General features: G+C 36.0%; 1 protein-coding gene across 8 annotated transcripts in view; it reads right to left on the minus strand.

Moving 5' to 3' along the window:
- Positions 1 to 19,591, minus strand: part of REPS1 (RALBP1 associated Eps domain containing 1) — an 82,600-nt gene that overhangs the window by 4,385 nt on the left and 58,624 nt on the right. For 4 of the 8 annotated variants that reach the window (XR_012030871.1, XM_072825524.1, XM_072825491.1 and 1 more), the window contains 8 exons: positions 16,343 to 16,423; positions 10,223 to 10,310; positions 8,926 to 9,027; positions 6,863 to 6,935; positions 5,383 to 5,501; positions 3,863 to 3,927; positions 2,038 to 2,223; positions 1,088 to 1,183 (listed from right to left, as the gene is read on the minus strand). Coding sequence is in view for 7 of the 8 variants with exons in the window: in XM_072825524.1 (XP_072681625.1) it covers positions 1,088 to 1,183; positions 2,038 to 2,223; positions 3,863 to 3,927; positions 5,383 to 5,501; positions 6,863 to 6,935; positions 8,926 to 9,027; positions 10,223 to 10,310; positions 16,343 to 16,423 (810 nt within the window). In the remaining variant the exon portion in view is untranslated. The remainder of the gene's footprint in view (positions 1 to 1,087; positions 1,184 to 2,037; positions 2,224 to 3,862; positions 3,928 to 5,382; positions 5,502 to 6,862; positions 6,936 to 8,925; positions 9,028 to 10,222; positions 10,311 to 16,342; positions 16,424 to 19,591) is intronic. The other 4 variants (XM_072825509.1, XM_072825499.1, XM_072825541.1 and 1 more) reach the window with 4 other exon arrangements.

The following is a 19,591-nucleotide window of genomic DNA, read 5'->3' on the forward strand; positions in this document are numbered from 1 at the left end:
TAAATAAAAATGACAATAAACTGTCATATCTTTGGTTAAGTGCTATTTTAAATTTGTTGCTGTAAGCTGACAAAAATCTATTTCACTATTAAAAAAAAAATCACAAAAATATAGTAAAAAATAAAGTGTCCAGAAAGTAGAATTTAAGTACTCTCAAACACACGCTATAATAACTATGGGAGATGTCCAGATGATAGTAGAAAAAAAATTACCAAAACTTTTCTTTCAATGGAAAAATATACAAACATCTTTTATTTATTTATTTATTTATTTATTTATTTATTTATTTATTTATTTATTTATTTATTTATTTATTTATTTATTTTTTACTTATGATAACACAGAGAGAGAGAGAGAGGCAGAGACATAGGCAGAGGGAGAAGCAGGCTCCATGCACCGGGAGCTCGAAGTGGGATTCGATCCTGGGTCTCCAGGATCGCGCCCTGGGCCAAAGGCAGGCGCCAAACTGCTGCGCCACCCAGGGATCCCAAAATATACAAACATCTTGAGTTTACTTTGAAATTCAAAAAAAGATAAAGATTGATGTAGATAGATGGAGAGATATAGGATAATGCAAGTACAGTAAAATATTAATAGTATAGTCAAAGTGTAGGTTTATTGATATATATACAACGTAAACTTCTCTCAACTTTACTGTATGTTTAAACATTTTCATAATAAAATGTTGGGGGGAAAATTATCCCCAAAACAGTAAAGAAAAAGAGCAGAGAGTATAACACCCTTAGAGGATTGGTAATTTTTCCCTATGACACTTAAGATTGCAATAAAACAATTTGACAATATATGTGGAAGAATGTCATCAGCAGATAAATTTTGAGAACCTATGGCAAATACTAGATGACAGACTATCCAGACTATCCTCTCCCAGATTTTTTAAATAGATAGACCTTGTTCTGAGACAGACCAAATATATTACAGTTGAAGGCAGTGGAATGGCTTAGAAACTCTGTAGTTAACTTCATTTCTAAGATTTTCATCATCTTTAAAATCTTACAAAGTAAAAATGGTGTCATATAATTTTTTATATGTACAAAATAATCAATATTATAGATGACTTTTTCCATACCACATTGGCGGGAACACTAGCAGCTGTCTTTTCTTCAATTTTACTATCTGTTTTGGCAACTCGAAGAGAACTTGCAGGATCTGAAGCTTTTTCAACCTGGAGGTGAATACGTTATTGTTTCTAATTACACATAAGCAGTATATAATAATTATGCATAAATATATGTTAACAAGTCAGAGAGCAAAATGTTATAAGAAAATGTTCATTCTGATAATAAATAATTTGAGAAAACCCCATAAAATGACCATTCTCTTGTGCAGAAGGGCAGAGAAAAGGGAAGGGAATGCATCTCTGAGGGAGCAGGGGAGGGGATGCCTCCACTACAGGGCATGAGGACCAGTACCCTGTGCACACCTGTACTTCCCCTTGGGCCCTCCCTTGCTTCCTGGAGGCATAGCCCATACCCCTAATGGGCCCAGGGCTAGGCAGAAAGTTTCAATTTTGAAGAAGTGGCTAGTAGAAGTTCCTGCCACTAGAACTCAACAGCACATCCTGGAACACTGCAAAGACTGAATTTGGCATCCTGTAGTCTGTAGGTCTAACTAAGGTGACTTACTATCATATGAATGGAGTGTAGCTATGGTAACCATAACCACTTGTTACATGGAAATCTTCACCAAATCACACATCAGATGCAAACCCCGGAGCAGTGTTTTAGCCACGCTCAGATGGTTGTGTTTGTGTCTTTTCACACCACAGCTAACTCCCACCCAGATTCTGATTCTTATTGAGCATATATCGTAACCAGCAGGTACCTGAGGTCAAATAAGTAAAATGCACAGATGTAGGAAATATAAATCCTCTGCAGCAGCAGCAGCAGCAATTTTACTCACTTATAGTCACTCTTAATATCTGCTCTTTTAGAGGTTCCTCTGTTTATAGACCTGCTTATGAATATAATGTGGGAAGAGTTTCTCAGCAGAAAATTACATAAGCCCTTAAAAACTGACCGGCAAGACCTCTGGATGTTTCTCAGCTTCATCATCTTGTTCTTCATTTACATTTGATGCAGCAAATACTTCAAATTGGCTGAAATCTGCAAAATTTGGTTGTTCTGGTATCTGCTGAGGTGAGGTACTAGTGTGAGTTATCAGGCCATCAGCATCCACTGGGCGATGCACAACGGGACCAGGAGCCTACATGATGGATCAGGATAGAGGAACACATATTTTATTAGTGAATCACTGTCCGCAACCTTCTCTGAACATATATTGTAGATATGCTTTGTTATCTGTAAATTCAGGGTGATAAGGGACGGTAGCATCTGGCTCTAAAATCCGTAAGTGGAATGCTGACACACTAAAAAAATTAAGATGACAAACCTTCAATAAAAAAGATACTTTTACAAAATTCTTTTTTGCAAAGAAAGTACATGAAAGCAGAGGGAGGGTATGGCCCTACTGTCTGATTCTCCACTTGCATCCACTGTTTTCTTAATTAGGGTACCGCAGAATAGTGTGTGCTTTTAACAAGTTATTTTTAAACTGTTTCATTATGTTTCTAAAAGGGTTATTTTAAAGTATGAAAACCACTGCTCTAAGGATCCTCCCAATACTTCAGTGTACTTCCCTTTGGTATGTCCTCCACTCCTTTGGTGGAGCAATCCTAAAATCTTCAGTTCAAAAATAAATTTACCGAGTATCTAACTTGTGGCCAAGCATTATGAAAATAATAGTGAATGAACAAATAAAGTCTGCGCCCTAAAGAAGCAGATAGACCAGAGCAAGGTAAGAGACAAGTAAACAAGAACGTAAAATGCAGCGTGAGAAGTCTCATGACTCTCTCTGGGTCTTGAGTACGACACAGAAATACTCTGCCCCTTTCCAACCACCTCTTCAGTTTCATCTCCCATCATTCCACTTGCACTAAACTGACTCCTTTACCCTGAATATGCCAGGCAATGTCATTCCTTCTGATTGGAGTGCCCTCTCCCCAAGAAACACTACTTTATCTCTCAAGTCTCTGCTTAAAGTCTTACTTCTTTCATTTTACTTATGCCTTTTCAATGAGATCCTTGACTTTACTAGCTAGTAAAGCTGTGCCAAAGCATTTCATAAATATATCTAGCATAGCCCTTCCATTATAATTGTTGTTTACAGGTCTGTCTTCCCCACTGAACTCGTTCTTGAGTCAAGTGACTAGCTCATTGGGTTTCACAGTTTAACCCAACACAAATATTTTTGCTGGCATTTTAGATAAACTAGATATGGAAACATTCAAATTTCAGGACCTTTTATGATTAAGAAACCATCTTTCTAACTTCAAGTAACCAACCTCATGATCAGAATCTAACTCAGAAAAAAATCAACCAAATTCATTTTTGTAAGAGGCAGCCAGCCAGCCAGTCACATAAAACTATAGCTATAATCCAGAATCTGTCTCAGAACATACTAGATGAAAACAATTTCCACCTGGCAGGGATGCAGAGGTCTTCTTACACTTTCTTTCCTGATGGAGTAACATCCTTGGCAGGGAGATGCAGGGAGGGCACAGAGCCTCTGCTAGACCCAGGACATACATGGACATATATCTCCCAACCCACTGTTCTCTCCACTAAACCTTCCATTATTAAGACATTATCATTTGGTCCACTTTTAAGTTTCTTTCAAAGGTAACTCCTCTGGACTTCCAAAATAAGACCCAGCTTCCCTAAATGAAATGCTCATTAAGAATGATTAACTGGGTAATTCTTGATCTTCAAAATAATTCCAGAGTAGAAGCAAACCCCTAACAGACAAATATAATTGTTCAGTAATGAACACACTGAAGAATTACCTGTGAGGGCTGTGGTCTTGGAGGCACTGCAGGAGGATGGGCAACAACTCCAGCCTGTTGTTGTCCTGAGTAAATACACAAGTCATTTCTTTTCTTTAGTAAACACATACTTTGCTAGTAGAACGAACAAGCAGAGTGAATGGGATCAAATGACAAAGACTTCTAAGAATGCTTGACAAGTATTGGAAGGCATTTATTATCCTGTAAAACTATCTAGATATGACCTAGTAACCAAGCCTCATAGCCTTTTGTGAGACCTCATTATCTATCTTTTTGTTGTTGTTGTTAGGGAGTTATTTTGTTTAGTAGGCTCCGCACCCAGTGTGGAGCCCAATGTGAGGCTTGGACTCATGACCCTGAGATCAAGACCTGAGCTGAGATTAAGAGTCGGACACTTAACTGACCAAGCCACCCAGGCACTCTATCTCAGATCGCATTTCTCTTGTTCTATTGCACAAGGCACTCATGGTATTCTTGTTTCCATAATACTATACATTCTTGGTTTTCTAAAATTTCTGAATGCTCTTCAGCTATAAAATATGCAGACTTCCAAATTTTCTCTTTGCATTTAATACTTCACTCAATCATTTCTAAGTAAATAATTCTTAAATAACACAATCTTTCTTAGTCCACAAGTCCAATGGCCTACTATTATGTCATGTTTTCCTCATCATTCCAAACCTATGACGTCTAAAATAGAACATCATCACCCTTTGGTTCTAACTTTTCTGTTTTGATCAAAATTTATTAACGGGATCCCTGGGTGGCGCAGGGGATCCCTGGGTGGCGCAGAGGGGATCCCTGGGTGGCGCAGAGGTTTGGCGCCTGCCTTTGGCCCAGGGCGTGATCCTGGAGACCCGGGATCGAATCCCACATCGGGCTCCCGGTGCATGGAGCCTGCTTCTCCCTCTGCCTGTGTCTCTGCGCCTCTCTCTCTCTCTGTGACTATCATAAATAAATAAAAATTAAAAAAAAAATTTATTAACAACAATAAACCAGTTATATAAAAATTAAAACTTGAAGTAAATTATGAGTGTTATCTCTCCTTTGTTAGTTAACTGAAAACCTAGCCAGCTTTCCCTCCTTGATCTCTCCACATGGTTGTTTTAAAATCTCTTGTGGCAACTCTCAGGTTCCCATCTCTATCATTTTCCCTCAAATACATGAAGAAAAAAAATTTCCTCTCATCTGACATCTTCTAAACTCAAAATTTTTCCTCAGATAAATAAAAAATAAGGCATAGTAAGAAAAGATTAAATAAAAATGTTGTGCTCTTTAATGAACTTTAAAATCAGGGGTGCCTGGGTGGCTCAGTCAGTTAAGCATCTGCCTTTGGTTTGGGTCATGATCCTGGGGTCCTGGGACTGAGCCCCACGTTGGGCTCCCTGCTCAGTGGGGAGCCTGCTTCTCCCTCTCCCCCTACTTGTACCTGCGTGCTCTCTTTCTCTCTGTCAAATGAATAAATAAAATCTTAAAAAAAAAAAAAACAAATGAAAATAGATATGGCTCTTAATCCCTACCTGTGGTGACTGCAAAGGTCCGATTCATATCTAAAGATGATGATCTAGAATGAGAAGGCTGTGGTCTTGGAGGAGGAGGTGGTGGTGCAGTGTTATCAGGAGATGTTCCTGAATGAGACCTACAAAATATACCCCGTTATAACTGGTCATGTTACTGGTATTGGAGCTTTTTCCTTTTTAAGCATTCAAATTTGGCTAAGCAGTGAAAATTTTATTGGTGTGACATTTTCTCAAGTAGGTATACAAGTCCTATGATGATAAAGACAAGACTGTTTATGATATGCATTGGCAAGTAATTAGTCAATGTGTCAAATAATCTTTTTTTTATGAAGCATAATTATTACATTTTTTAAAATTTCAAAAATTTTGAAAAGAAAGTTATTGACAGGAATTCAAGGTAGACACAAACCTAGTAACTTTTTCCCACTCAATTAAAGATAATACTAGATAATACGAGTAAAGATAATACTCAATTAAAGATAAATGAAAAAACATTTTCAAAAAAGAGAAACTTTACTTTCAGACATGGTTAGCTTTCACCTTATTTAAAGTTTGAAGTTTGGTAAGCTGAAAGAGAATCTGGCTCAGCTACTGAGGTGCCCATTCCTGTGTCCCCACAGGCAATCTCATTGTAGCAGTGGCTGCACTCATTCTTTTTTTTTTTTTTTTTTGGGCTGTACTCATTCTTGACCCACCCTAGAGATTCACTTTTTTGCCACCAAAGTCTTCTGTATTCTGAAAAGAATCTCATGGACCCTGGCAATCTGATCCTCATGTACAGGGATAAAAAGGAGAATAAAATCCAAGATATCTGAAGAGAAATAATTATACAAAGAAGCAGTCTTTGACTCTGGAAATTCTTCTGAGATTCTATATTACTAGTCTCTATATCCTCCAGGAATATGGGAAACGATACTTAGTACATATAAAGGATGAGGGGGAAAAGATACTCTTGTCCTGCACATAATTTTTAGTGGATGGCTAAACCCTTGCAGACAAATCCCTTGCCACCTTCACCCTATCCCATACCTTTTTTATTTGTGCCTGAAAAGTTATATGTAATGCAGATCCTCAGGGTAAGTAGATAGCCCAACACTAGGGTGTGTGCTTCTAGATGGTATCTTAAAACACAGAATTTTGTTGGTACTTGCCATAAAGCTATCCAAGAAAATCTGTACATTACTTAAACAGACTCTCAACTACTTACTTACAAAAAGGACTGTATTAAACTGCTAATGCTACTATAGCTCTTTCTAGACCTTCCAAAGAATATCATGGGAACAATAAGGTTCCTTTTATTTCCTATTATAGTTGAAAAGAATAAAAAAATTATTTCCCTTCTACATAAGTCAACAGGTAATCTAACAGTCTCCAGAGAGCTGAAGAATAGAGGAAAATAATTCATACTTGGTTCTAAAATATTCTCAATTAAAACATAACAAGATATTTTAATATGCTTTTTAATTGAAGAAATACTGACCTTTGATGAGTTACGTTGTTTCCAATCTGTTCTGGGTCCGAAGTAAAAGAATCTGAACTACTGTACCCATCTGCTGATAAATGGAATATATCCTATTTAATAATAATCTTTTATTCATTTTTTACTCTATATAATCTAAACAAGTATAATAATTATTATTTCAAATCACAGATATTTAAAGATTGGCTAATAGGTTAACAGTTCATCCTAGTGTTATGAAATGTAAAAACTTAAATATCAATCAAATCATGGCATATTTACACAATGAAATACCATGCACACAGAATAGGTTAGTCTAGAGAAGTTAATATAGGAATTAAAAAATATGCTTAGACAATAATAAAATTTTTTTTTTAATTTTTATTTATTTATGATAGTCACACACACAGAGAGAGAGAGAGAGAGAGAGAGGCAGAGACATAGGCAGAGGGAGAAGCAAGCTCCATGCACCGGGAGCCTGACATGGGATTCGATCCCAGGTCTCCAGGATCGCGCCCTGGGCCAAAGGCAGGCGCCAAACCGCTGCGCCACCCAGGGATCCCACAATAATAAAATTTATGAGATTAGCCAGACATTCCCCATTTTTCACCTGAGAAAATATCATTTCCAAATCCTCACAATCTTATGAAGAGCAGAGGGTCCCAGAGACAGACTAATGGTTGTGATGAATGATAAATCTTAAAACAGAAACTCAGGGACAATGTGAAGGAACACTGCTGCTTACTTTGAAGGGTTATGAATTGAAGGGACTGGTTATTTGGTTTGGTTTCATTTCAAAATGTATCCCTTCCTTTTTCTTACCAAATAACTGAACTGTTTAATTAATTGGCCCATGAATGATGTTAAAACTAACATATTTCTATTTGGATGTTCCAATAGGCATCTCAAACTTGAGATGTCCAAAACTCAACTTCTGTTTTTCCCCAATAAACCTGTTATCACAGTCTTCCACAATTCCCAGTGGCTCAGGCTAAATTCCCCGAATCACCTGTGACCTCCCACCATCACACTTTATAACACAAGTAAGCAAATGCTGACTCTTTTTCTATAAAATATAGCCAGAATCTGACCACTTCCCAGCACAGCTACCACCCTAGGCTAAGCCGTCCTCCTCTCTTACATATGTTCCTCCAGTTGTTTTTTAAACAATCTTTCCTGTTTTGACTCTTGCTTTCTTGGGGGCTATTACTCTTACAGCAGCTGTAGTGATCCTCGTATATAAAAAAAGGAAGGTCAGGCCACATCACTTCTCCATTCAAAACCTTCTAATGGCGTTTCATCTCATGCAGTAAAAGTCACTCTTACACTGCTCCCTGATTATTCCTCTACTACTTGCTACTTCTGGCTGCCAAATTTGCTAACTGGTTCTCTTCCAGGTGTTTGCCTGCTGTTCCCAGCAGAAGGCAGATTTCTAAATAAGGGATTCACATGTGCTGTTTCCTGTGCCTTAAATGTCCTTCCTTCTGATATTCACAGCCGAATCCCTCATCTCATTCAAGTCTTAACCCAAATGTCATCTTTTGGTAAGGTCTTCTTTGAGCTCCTTCCTTAAACTGCCACTCCCTCTTCTTCTCTTTGCCAGCTTTATTCTTATCCAATGTGTTAATTATCTTTTAAGATAGGAGGAGTTAAGATTTTTGTTTTGGGTTTTTTCTCTTATATTCCCTACAGAATGTAAGCTCCATAAAGGCAAAGATTTTTTGTTTAACTGCTGAATCCCCAGTGTCTAGAACAGAGCCTGCCACATACTATTCCATTAACATAGGCTAAATAAATGAATGTACACCTAATTTCTTGTGAGAGGAAGGAGTAAGTGTGAAGAGTTCATGGACTAAATGTGGCTAACGGAGAAGGATGGCAAACAGAAGGCCTGCCTAGAAGCAGGTCCAGGTGGCAATAAGCAACCATTTACTCATACAGAGGGTAGGGTACTTAAAAAGGTTGACTTATCTCTACTTTATTCAGTAAGGTAATATGAAATAGCTATACATTTGAATTATTCAGATTCTAAATCCACACTTAACCAACTTCAAATGGAAGCTGTAATGCTATTTTTCACTTACCTACAGTATTTCCAGAAGCAAATTTCACTGATGAATTTATCTTACTTTCCTCCGACAGGTCAGATGTTTTCACCAGTAATGGGCTAGTGGGATTAGTATGATCTAGTAGAGAAGTAAAAGGTAAAAATACAAGAACTGAATTAATAAATTCATAAACTTCAGAGTATAAGACTTCATTTATATATTCCAAAGAAGTAGAAGGTAAACCTCATGAGATATAAGACAAAATAGTATTTTTAATAAAAATATGAGCTTGTTCATAGCGAATTTTGCTTTCTACCACAAAAGAAGATTGGTTTTAATGAAAAATGTCAATTTGCATGTTCATACTTTGTTAATTTATCCCTTCAGGGTAGTAAAAACCCCAAACAAATGGTTATAAAATAATTTATGATGTTGACTTATACAGAAAATAGATAAACCTCTGAGAAAATAAATAGATGTCTAACTAAAACATTTAATCTAAAATGAGAAACTTCAAGACTTTAAGCAAAACATACAATTTCAAAGCTAAGATTTAACATACTACCTCCTCTTCAGTTAAAATCTGAACATACTTTAAATATATGTTCACAGCAGTTATCATAAAACCCATAAGGTAGAGATGCCTGGATGGCTCAGTCAGTTAAGCAACCAAATCTGGATTTTAGCTCAGGTCATGATCTCAGGGCCTTGAGATTGAGCCCCACGTCAGGCTCCACATTGGCATGGAGCCTGCTTAAGATCCTCTCTCCTTTTCCCTCTGCCTTTCCCAACTTCTTCCCCATACCCGGCTTACATCCACTCTAAAATAAAGAAAGAAAGAAAATCTTTTAAAAACCCCACAAAACCCATTGGGTATTAGAAAAGTCACATCTTCCAAGTGTCCTTATTTTTCTTTATAATATAAATTCAACAGTTTCCCTTTTTAAAAATTTTTGAAAAATATTTGAGAGCAAGAAAGAGCATACACTCGGGGTGAAGGGCAGAGGGTGAAAGAGAGAATCCTTAAGCAGACTCCCTGTTGAGCATGGAGCCCAACATGACATGGGGTTGGACCCCAGGACCCTAGGATTGTGACCTGAGTCAAAATCAATAGTCAGCTGACCAATCAACTGAGCCACTCAGGCACCCTTTAACAGTTTCCTTTTGAAACTGTAATATAAATTGAATAATATACACAAAAATACATCTATACTTATAGAAAGTACTATGTTAAAAAATAAACAATTATGAAGGAATCTGAGCCCTCAAATAATTATTTGTGTATTTTAGTTAGATGCTAATCTAAAATACAACCCAGCAACAGCTTCCTTACCACTGCCAGTTCTTTTCAGTTCCATTTCCTGCATGTGGATTTTGCTTGGAGTCATACGAATGGGAACTGGATGAACAATAGCAGTATCCTAGAGACGAATGGGAGGAAATACAGACTTTGCATTAAAAACGCCAAGCTGATACCATGAATAATCCAAACTAACAATACTTTAAATAGACTTTCTTATTCATGCTAAGGCAAGCATGAAAATAAATTTCTTAATTAGAAATCTTAGAATTATGCGTACAAATCAAGTTCACTATGCGTACCCTAATAATCTGATTTTTTTAAATAAAAAAGTACATTTTAATTTTTGAGTGGTTAAAGATTTGAGTGGAAAAAAGATCTATAAAACTATATTTGAGAACTATATCAAAGGCAAAGTATGAGATGATCTAATGAAATTATACAAATCTAAACCTTTGAAGTTAAAGTGAACTATTTCATGAGAACTCAAATTTTTCTCTAATTGCTGAAAAAAATGGACACTTACTTTTTCCTATATAAAACAAGGTAATAATGCTCGCTATATTGTAACAGCATAATATATTGTTTCTACAGATTAGTTCTATAAAACTGTTTAAAACTGGGGCACCGGGGATCCCTGGGTGGCTCAGCGGTTTAGCACCTGCCTTCAGCCCAGGGCATGATCCTGGAGTCCCAGGATCGAGTCCCATATCGGGCTCCCTGCATGGAACCTGCTTCTCCCTCTGCCTGTGTGTCTGCCTCTCTCTCTCTCTCTCTCTCTGTGTCTCTCATGAATAAATAATTTAAAAAAAAAAAAACTGGGGCGCCTGGGTAGTGCTGTTGGTTGAGCGCCTGTCTTTGGCTCATGTCACGATCCCGGGGTCCTCAGATCGAGCTCTGCATCAGGCTCCATGTTCAGTGGTGAGCCTGCTTTTCCCTCTCCTCCCTGCTCTATGCTCTCTCTCGCTTGCTATCTCCTTCACTATTCCCATGTCTCTATAATAAATAAAATAAAAACAAAAACTAACAAAGAACCCTACAAAATTCCACAAAGCCATGTATTTTTAAAAAGGAATAAGTAAGACTCCTACTCTTAACATTCCATTATTTTTCTTAAACCTTTTCATGGCTGGAATATATCTGATATTCTTAAAATTTCATGAGTGGCAAGTCTAGCTAGAGGAGTAAGGAAACTGTAGTACAGACTTTTTGAAAAGAATGCAAACAGCAAAGCAAGAAGAGAAGATGAAGACAAACATCTTAGATTCAGTTTAAGTCAGACACCTTTTTTGGTTGACAGTACTAGGTAACACCAAGCCTCTGCTAAAGGAAGTTTGGTTCTAGCATACTGCCTCTTGCTTGACAGGCCCCCTTAGCTTATTCTCATAATCTCAAATCAACCAATTTATAACAAATGAATTTTTTTTGCAATCATACTGATAGATCCATTCACAGTAATTTTCTGTCCCTACACCAGCGAGGTTGTGGACAGAGTTCTAACATTTCCCCTACAACTCTAAATTACGGTTATAAAGATTAATATTATAGCTGGATAAAAGTTTATAGATTTCTCAAACAATAATGAGTTACTCTCAAGGAAAAAAAAATCTTAAAGATTTTATTTATTGATTCATGAGAGACACAGAGAGAGAGGCAGAGACACAGGCAGAGGGAGAAGCAGGCTTCCTGTGGGGAGCCCAATGTGGGACTCGATCCTAGGACCCTGGATCACGGCCTGAGCTGAAGGCAGACACACAATCACTGAGCCTCCTGGTGTTCTTCAGGAAAATAATTTTTAACAATACACTTAAGATGTTCTTTGTTGCATTTATGGTTATAAAAACATGGCTTTAGGAATAACTACTTTCTTAACTCACAACTTTAGTGGTAGAAATAAATGCTATAAGAATCAGAATTTAACCTTATAAGGCAAGATTAAAGGAAAAACAAAGGATAGTTCATGAGACAATAAATTCTTATTCCAAACCCAAAACAAGCTAGGAAAAAACAAGCAAAAAAATTGTTAGACATTTTAATTCATAATATTCATCTAATATATATTCTGTGTGTATAAAATCAGATATATAAAACTTATGACAGTTGGAACTATTAAGTAATCTTTTCATATATTTCCAGTACAGTATGTGGAAGTCATGATAATGACTCTAAGAAAAGAAAATCATGAATGTTCTATTCATTCTCCAAATTATTTGCATAAGTTTCTGTGCCAGCAAATCAATTCTGTATCACATACTTCAGACATGCAACCACTGGCTGTTGTGAGCTTGCAAGTCCAGCTGCTAGCAGGACAAGAGAATTCCTTACAGAGCTTTACACTGATGGCAGGCCTAACCACCAACTAGTATACACATAAGAAGCTCTATTTGTGACTGTGGTTTGCAATAGGATAGACAGCTTTGACATTAAGCATTTCGACATCCAAATGAAGAACCATGAATGCCTATACTCTTCTAAGTCCTGAGCCATCAGATGCTCCAAATTAGCAACCCCAAATTTACAAATAGAGAAAAAAGTATAAAGACTGACTAGCAGGCTCTGCCCAGCTTCTTCTACCTATTCAAATCACCTCGTCACCTTTAGGAAACCCATTCTTAATCACTCATGGTACATCTGTGTCATATATTTGGGCATTTCACTTTATACTTTACTGAATATATTATATACTCAAGTGTATTATAATATATAATATAATATACTTGAATATATTATATATATTATACTATACACTTTATTGAATATATTAGACTCATCTACCTGTATTTTCTACTTGCCTTAAATCTCATGATCCACCCTCCCTGCTTTTCCTGTCACTCATCATCTTGCTCTCTCTGATCCCATCAATTCTTCACATTGTTTGTTGCCTGACTGATCTTCCCCAACTGCCTCTTTCTCACTCCTATCTTTTCATGGTACTCCTGGTTGGCTCCTCAGGTCTATGAGATGAAGTTCAGATCCTTGGTCTAGCACAAAAGATCTTCCCAGTCTGGTTTCAACCATACTGCTTAGACCCCCTCAACCCCATGTCTACCCTATACTCTCAGCACACTCACCAGATCCTGCCTGTGATATTCTCTCTGCTTGGAATGCCCTTGTCCATTTCTGCCAATTCATAGTTTCTTTCAAAACCCAGCATAAAAGCATAACCACTCTTGTGAAAACTTTCCCAAATACACCAGGCTGAATTAGCCCACAGTTCTCTGCCTAAAATTTTGCTCACAACTATATATAATTATCACAATCAGTGATATTACAACCATCACCTATCATGGTTAAGCTGTGGGCTACCTACGAGTGAAGTTTTTGACATTTTTTATACTCCTAGAGACTGTCACAGGCACCTAGAAGGGAGCTCCACTAAACCAGGTGGGTTGGCTGGGCATCAGTAGTAATCAAATTAACTTCTTTTTATATCCTGAATTACTCAGAAGTTTTACAGCACTTAAGATCAGGCATAAATCATGGCAAAGACTAGTGCACTACACTTCTCATCAGTCTAGAATTTAGTAGCAGAAGCAGATTCTCCCAGAGGCTATTAACGATAAGCAGTTCAACAAAAGCAATCAAGTTTCTGGAAATGATATATCAGAAGCTCAATTTCATTATAATTTTGGGAGCCTAATAACTATCCATCTCAGTTTGCATGTGAGGTCACTGTACTATGTGATGCAGAAGTCTCTAAATGCTACAGAGAACTGTGGGGCTTCTCATAGACTTTCACTTTACTGAGCAAACAGCTAATTATCAAATTTTAGCTTTTTAAAAATATTCCATTAAATATTTCCAAGACTGTAAGGTTTGTAAATTCATATTAGAACTGCAGTGATATTTTTCTCTTAGGCAATTATCTTCCAATCTGTATGGACCTTATTTACTCACTTACAATTATTTATAGAAGACTTGCAAAGGATCATTTGGGATTATGGGTATAAGCTGTGTTATACAGAAGGCAGTTTGCCAGGTTAGTATTAAATGAAGGATAAGAACTTAGATCCTCAATGGGAGAAGGGCATTCTCCTAATGGCAGGTTTATTAATGAGATCCCTAAGTTGGGGGAACAAAATTAAGATTTAAGTTTATCATCATAAAAAAGATTTCTAGGTAACATTATAAATATTTAAGACTGCCAACTTTCAAGTTTAGAGATCTAATTTCAGATTTAAAATAGCAATTATAACTTTTAATTTCTTACAGCTTCCTGCCACACAAGAGATAATAAAAGAAAGTACTGAGCCATAATATTTTAAACACTAGAGCTAGAACTCACAAATTTGGGTATTTTTTCCAAGAAGTTACAAGAACATCACTATGATAAAGTCAAATATTTCCTGGCATTTCCTGCCAGTCATGAGTCAATTTATTTTGCCTCTGAGTTCTATGTTTTTATATATAATGTTCTTTCCTGGCCTGACAAAAAAAATCGTAATATTCTGCATAATTATTTTCACCATCTCTTATGGGTTGGGGAATAAAACAGAGCAATTCTGTATTCCTAAACCTAACCTGCTTTCCCAATAAAACATTTTAAAATTAAGTATTTAAAAAAAATAACCTGCCTATGTAAATAGTAGGTAAGAGTAAGATGAAGGGCAGCCCGGGTGGCTCAGTGGTTTAGTGCCACCTTCAGTCCAGGGCGTGATCCTGGAGACCCAGGATCGAGTCCCACGTCAGGCTCCCTGCATGGAGCCCGCTTCTCCCTCTGCCTGTGTCTCTGGCCCTCTCTCTCTGTCTCCATGAATAAATAAAATCTTGAAAAAAAAAAAAAAAAAAAAAGAGTAAGATGGAGAAATAAATCTTAGAGCAAAGGTAAACTTTCTTTTAAGTTATAGCACCTGTCACTTCCCAAGAGACCTTAATTAAAACTGAAAATAAGCAGCAGATATTATGTTTTGCTTTTTCATTCCTCAATTTTCAGGTTGAAACCAAAGATTAATGCCTTCAAAATAGCAATAAAAGAAGCAAAGGGCACAGATGATCTACATATTAATTGGCCCATAAATAATTAATAAACTATGAAAACAGACACTTAAAACACTTCCATATTTTATCTGTTTGAATTCAATGTAACAGCATCCTATTTCAAATAGATACCAACTTTTTAAAATTATAAAGCACATGAAAGATCCAATAATTTAAACTACTGAAGATGTACTGCTATCTTTATGTGCCATTTCTCCCAAATCCACACTAAATAAGGACATTACTATATTAAAAATTAATGGTTCTTTGATCAGAAACATCTAAAAAAAAAAAAAAAGTCTTGTGACACTTTATCTTTTCACTCATTTTTAAAAAAATCCTACCTTTACTCTCTTCTTCCCTTCCTACTTACTTCCTTTTTTCTTTCTGAAAGATGCTTATTACTATATCCTTCTCTTTAAAAGAAAAAATAAAAGGACAAGCAGGAGTGAACAGTGAAGAGAATGATTAATAGCTAAGGTTTTGAAGTTTTCTAATGATTTGAGGGAGAGGCAGGGCATATATGAAATTAATTCTGTGGGGACAGAATTTACTTTTTAAATCAGGATGTGAACTTTGTAGCATTTTCAAAGCAACACAGTGAGCCACAGGAAGACAAGACAGAGGGTCCCTTGCACAATGGCAATCTGTGACCAACAACTTTTTTTTTTGCTGAAATTGATTCTCTTAACAGAACTCAACATACTAATTAAGTCAAAGCCATACCATCTGGACTGTTAAAATAAAAGATGACATTGCATATTTACATATAAAGTACATATTACATGATGTATAAGCATACAAATAATAGTATTTACTAAATGTCATTGCACTGAAATACACAGTATGTTTACTATGAAATACACAGTATATGTTTAACATACACTTAATTAGCAAATCAAAACAAGGTCAGCTCAATTTTCACAAAATGCTTCCTTAGACACATGTACTAGATTTAAAAACATACAGTTATCTCCCATCAAAATAACTAAAAAATACAAATGATTAAAAAAAAAATGTTCTTTCCACCATTAAGCACACAAAAATTGAAAAGCCTGCCACCATTTCCCCCCTAAGCACTCCACTCAATCATGCATATCAGCTAAAAACCATAATGAATGGAAATTTGGGTTAATAAAATTAATTTCAAACAAGCAAGCTAAGTGATTGACTTACAGGATCAGCTGGTGCAATGTTAGAATCAAATTGGGTCAGAGTTTGTGAGCTTGAAGAGCGTTCACTAAATGTCTCCCACTGCTGAACAGACAGAGGAGAGACAAGTCAGCATGATGAGAAAGATGGAGTAAAAGATCATTGGAGAAGATTTAGCAAAGTAATTCAGAGGTTGCACTGCAAGTTGTGTTTCAAAGGCCTGACAAAATTCCATAATTTCTGTTTTTCCATAAACATTTTATACTTATCTATGGTGGATCATCTTATAATGTAAGGTGAGCAGCTTCAAATTCAAACGTATAATAACAATTTATTGCAATCTCAATGTAAGAGACTAAAAGTCTCACAGAATTAAAACTCAAAACATAAAATAGGAACAGAATCTAAGTGGTACAAATGGTAACAAAGTAAAAATGTAAAGGGGTTTGTCTAGAGAAAAAATTACTTCAAATCCTTCTTTCAAAATTCTAACATTAATGTATTGGTTTGGTGATGCTAATGTACCCTGTGTACCAAAATTCTGGTCAAAACAAAGCAAGTCAGTGTGACTTGCCAGTGCGACCCCTGAAAGATGATTCTATTTATGGACGTGCACATAATTTATACATATGTATAGATATTTAATAAGGCGTAATTGAGATAAAATGAAAAGATTTTTGGAATTAATATATGTTTGAGCTTCTGTCCATCTGTAGCAAGTCAACCCCTGCAATCCGCACTACACACAGGGCCATGCCAGACCACAAGACAACTGCCTCAGGCAACGTCCCCTACCCCATGCTAGAAAAATCAGACTGCGGCCACAATGAGAGCAAATGAAGCATCTGAGTAGGTGTTATATACAGAAGACTGATTTTGATATGAAATACTACTCCTCTAAAAGAGGTACACAAGTATTAGACCTCTTAGAATAGGTGGAGTGATAACATTAATTTTAGTAAATTCCATTTATTTTGAAGATCTTAGTAATAAAATAGTGTAAGATTTTATATCAAAACTGCATTAAAATCATTTAAATTTGATTAAGAATTATCGGTTATCCTCTGAAGAAGGAAAAACATCTACACATATACAGTATATACATACAAATGCTTACACACAGACACACCTACTCATTTAACCAAAATCCTTTCTATAATTCAGTATGGAAAAGTATACATTTTTATGCTTCAAAGTTCGATTTACTATTTAAAACAGTGATACTCTATTTGAGAAGACATGTAGAAATTATTAGCAAACATGTTGATGAAAATTATCTATAAAAATAGATAATATAATCTTTCAACAAACTAATACTGATGCAAAGTGATTGTTGAATAAAGAAAATCCACAATAATTCACTTTTATCAAGGGGCATCACTTCAGTGATGTTAGTATAATTAGTTTTCTCAATAATTACTGTTGTAGGGGTAAACAAAGGAATTTTTAAAATCCCAATTACTTAATTGTGGAGAAAAATTTAGATGTAGAAGATTTTCACCATAAAATAGGTATTACCTATTCTATTTGGCGGCATGAAGTTTTAGTAAGACTGTACGTAAGCTACCTGGAAAGCAGAGAGCATCCTGATCTTTGTAACTTTAGTATAATGGCTAAGACCGCAGGCTCTGGATCCAGGCTGCTGGAATCCCAGTTATGCTATACAGCCTTAGGCAAGTTATTTAACCTGTGTGTCAGTTTTACTATCTATTAACACAAGATTAATAATACCTGTATCATAGGACTATTGTGAAGATGCAAGGAGTTAGTACATGTAAAGAGCTTTGTGAACAGAGCTGGCACATCAAGAGTGCTCGATAAATGTTAGGGATGATTATTAGTGTTAAATTCCATCCATATTTGCAGGTGCTGAATAAGTGTTTGCTGAAAGAGTATTAGTGTTTTGTGGTAGAAAGTTAAAATATAATTTAAATTCTATATCCTCAGGTATTTTTAGAAAATATTATTATTGAAATGTATCAAAATCAATGTTTTATTAACATTCTGATTTTCCACATACAGTAAAAAAAATTTATGACATTCATGAACTTTTTAGCAACACTACAAATGAAACTTGCTAGGAATATTTAAGGGAAAATGCAACTACTAGAATCAGAATTTGGAAGGGACGCCATGATGAGGCTTGAATGATCACACTGCAATTTTTATTTAGAATGAAGATGGGATTTAGAATTCAGTTGCTTCTTAGAGTTGCTTTTATTTATGAACTGATATCAAAGGAATATAAATACTCTTAATCTGATAGTGCTTTTAAAAAATGACAAATGAATAAATGCAGCAAAAATTAACGATTTCAAGAAAACTGATCCTACTCTTTATAAAGCCTCTCTATTAGTAAATTCTTTTAAGGCTTAATTCTTCCCTCTAAAAAAAAAAATACCTAAACAGTTGTTTTATGATAAATGTGCTATAATGTCTCCAACACAGGTATCTGTGATCATGTCCAAAAGCAAGAAGTACTTTAAACTGGCCAGTTACTTCTCTGCTTTTCAACTGTCCAAAATTAACTAGTGTTGCTTTAACCCAGTGGTTTTCAGCCTTTAAAATATACGGAAAGCATAGAAAGCTTGGAATTTTTTTCCTAAAAGTCAGCAAACTTTGAAATTTGTAGCACTCTAAAGGTGATATTAAAAATTATAATAAAAAAAGTGACTTGTTCACAAAACTGCTCTAAGCAGCCTGGAACAGTTTTCAATAGGAGTTCTACAGAGCACTAAGGTTTAAGAGACTGGGGGCCTCAGACAATCTCTCTAATCAGAGCGGCCCTACTTCTATTGTTTTCTATAATGGAGTTCCAAAGTGATAGGGGAGCAGTGTATTCATCTCGAATTTCATTGTTTTGCAAGCTGTGCTTGATCTTACACCAGTTTTCTTTAACCACTGCATTTAACAGTGAAATCATTCCATTTTGTATTACATAGAATAAATTATAAATAGCCTGAGTTGTAGAAAATGCTTTCTTCTGTGGAAAGCTGGATTAGTGACTTTTCACACACCACTTCCAATGTTAAGATTGCAAATATATAATCACATATCCTGCTTACAGAAAGGGGAAGGAGTGTGATATGGTGGGTGGAGCAGCTGAGTGAATCTCAAAGGACCTGTGGTTAAAGCCTAGCTCTAGTCCCTCACTGGCTAAGAGGTATTAAGGCCAAGATACCACCCTTTGGTTGATTTCATGTGTCTGCCTCATCTAACTCACAAGGTTTTAGCAGGAATGAGTGCTGGAAACCAAATGATAGTATTCACTGT

Source organism: Canis lupus, chromosome 1, assembly GCF_048164855.1.
Source record: "Canis lupus baileyi chromosome 1, mCanLup2.hap1, whole genome shotgun sequence".
In the NCBI taxonomy this organism is placed as follows: Eukaryota; Metazoa; Chordata; class Mammalia; order Carnivora; family Canidae; genus Canis; species Canis lupus.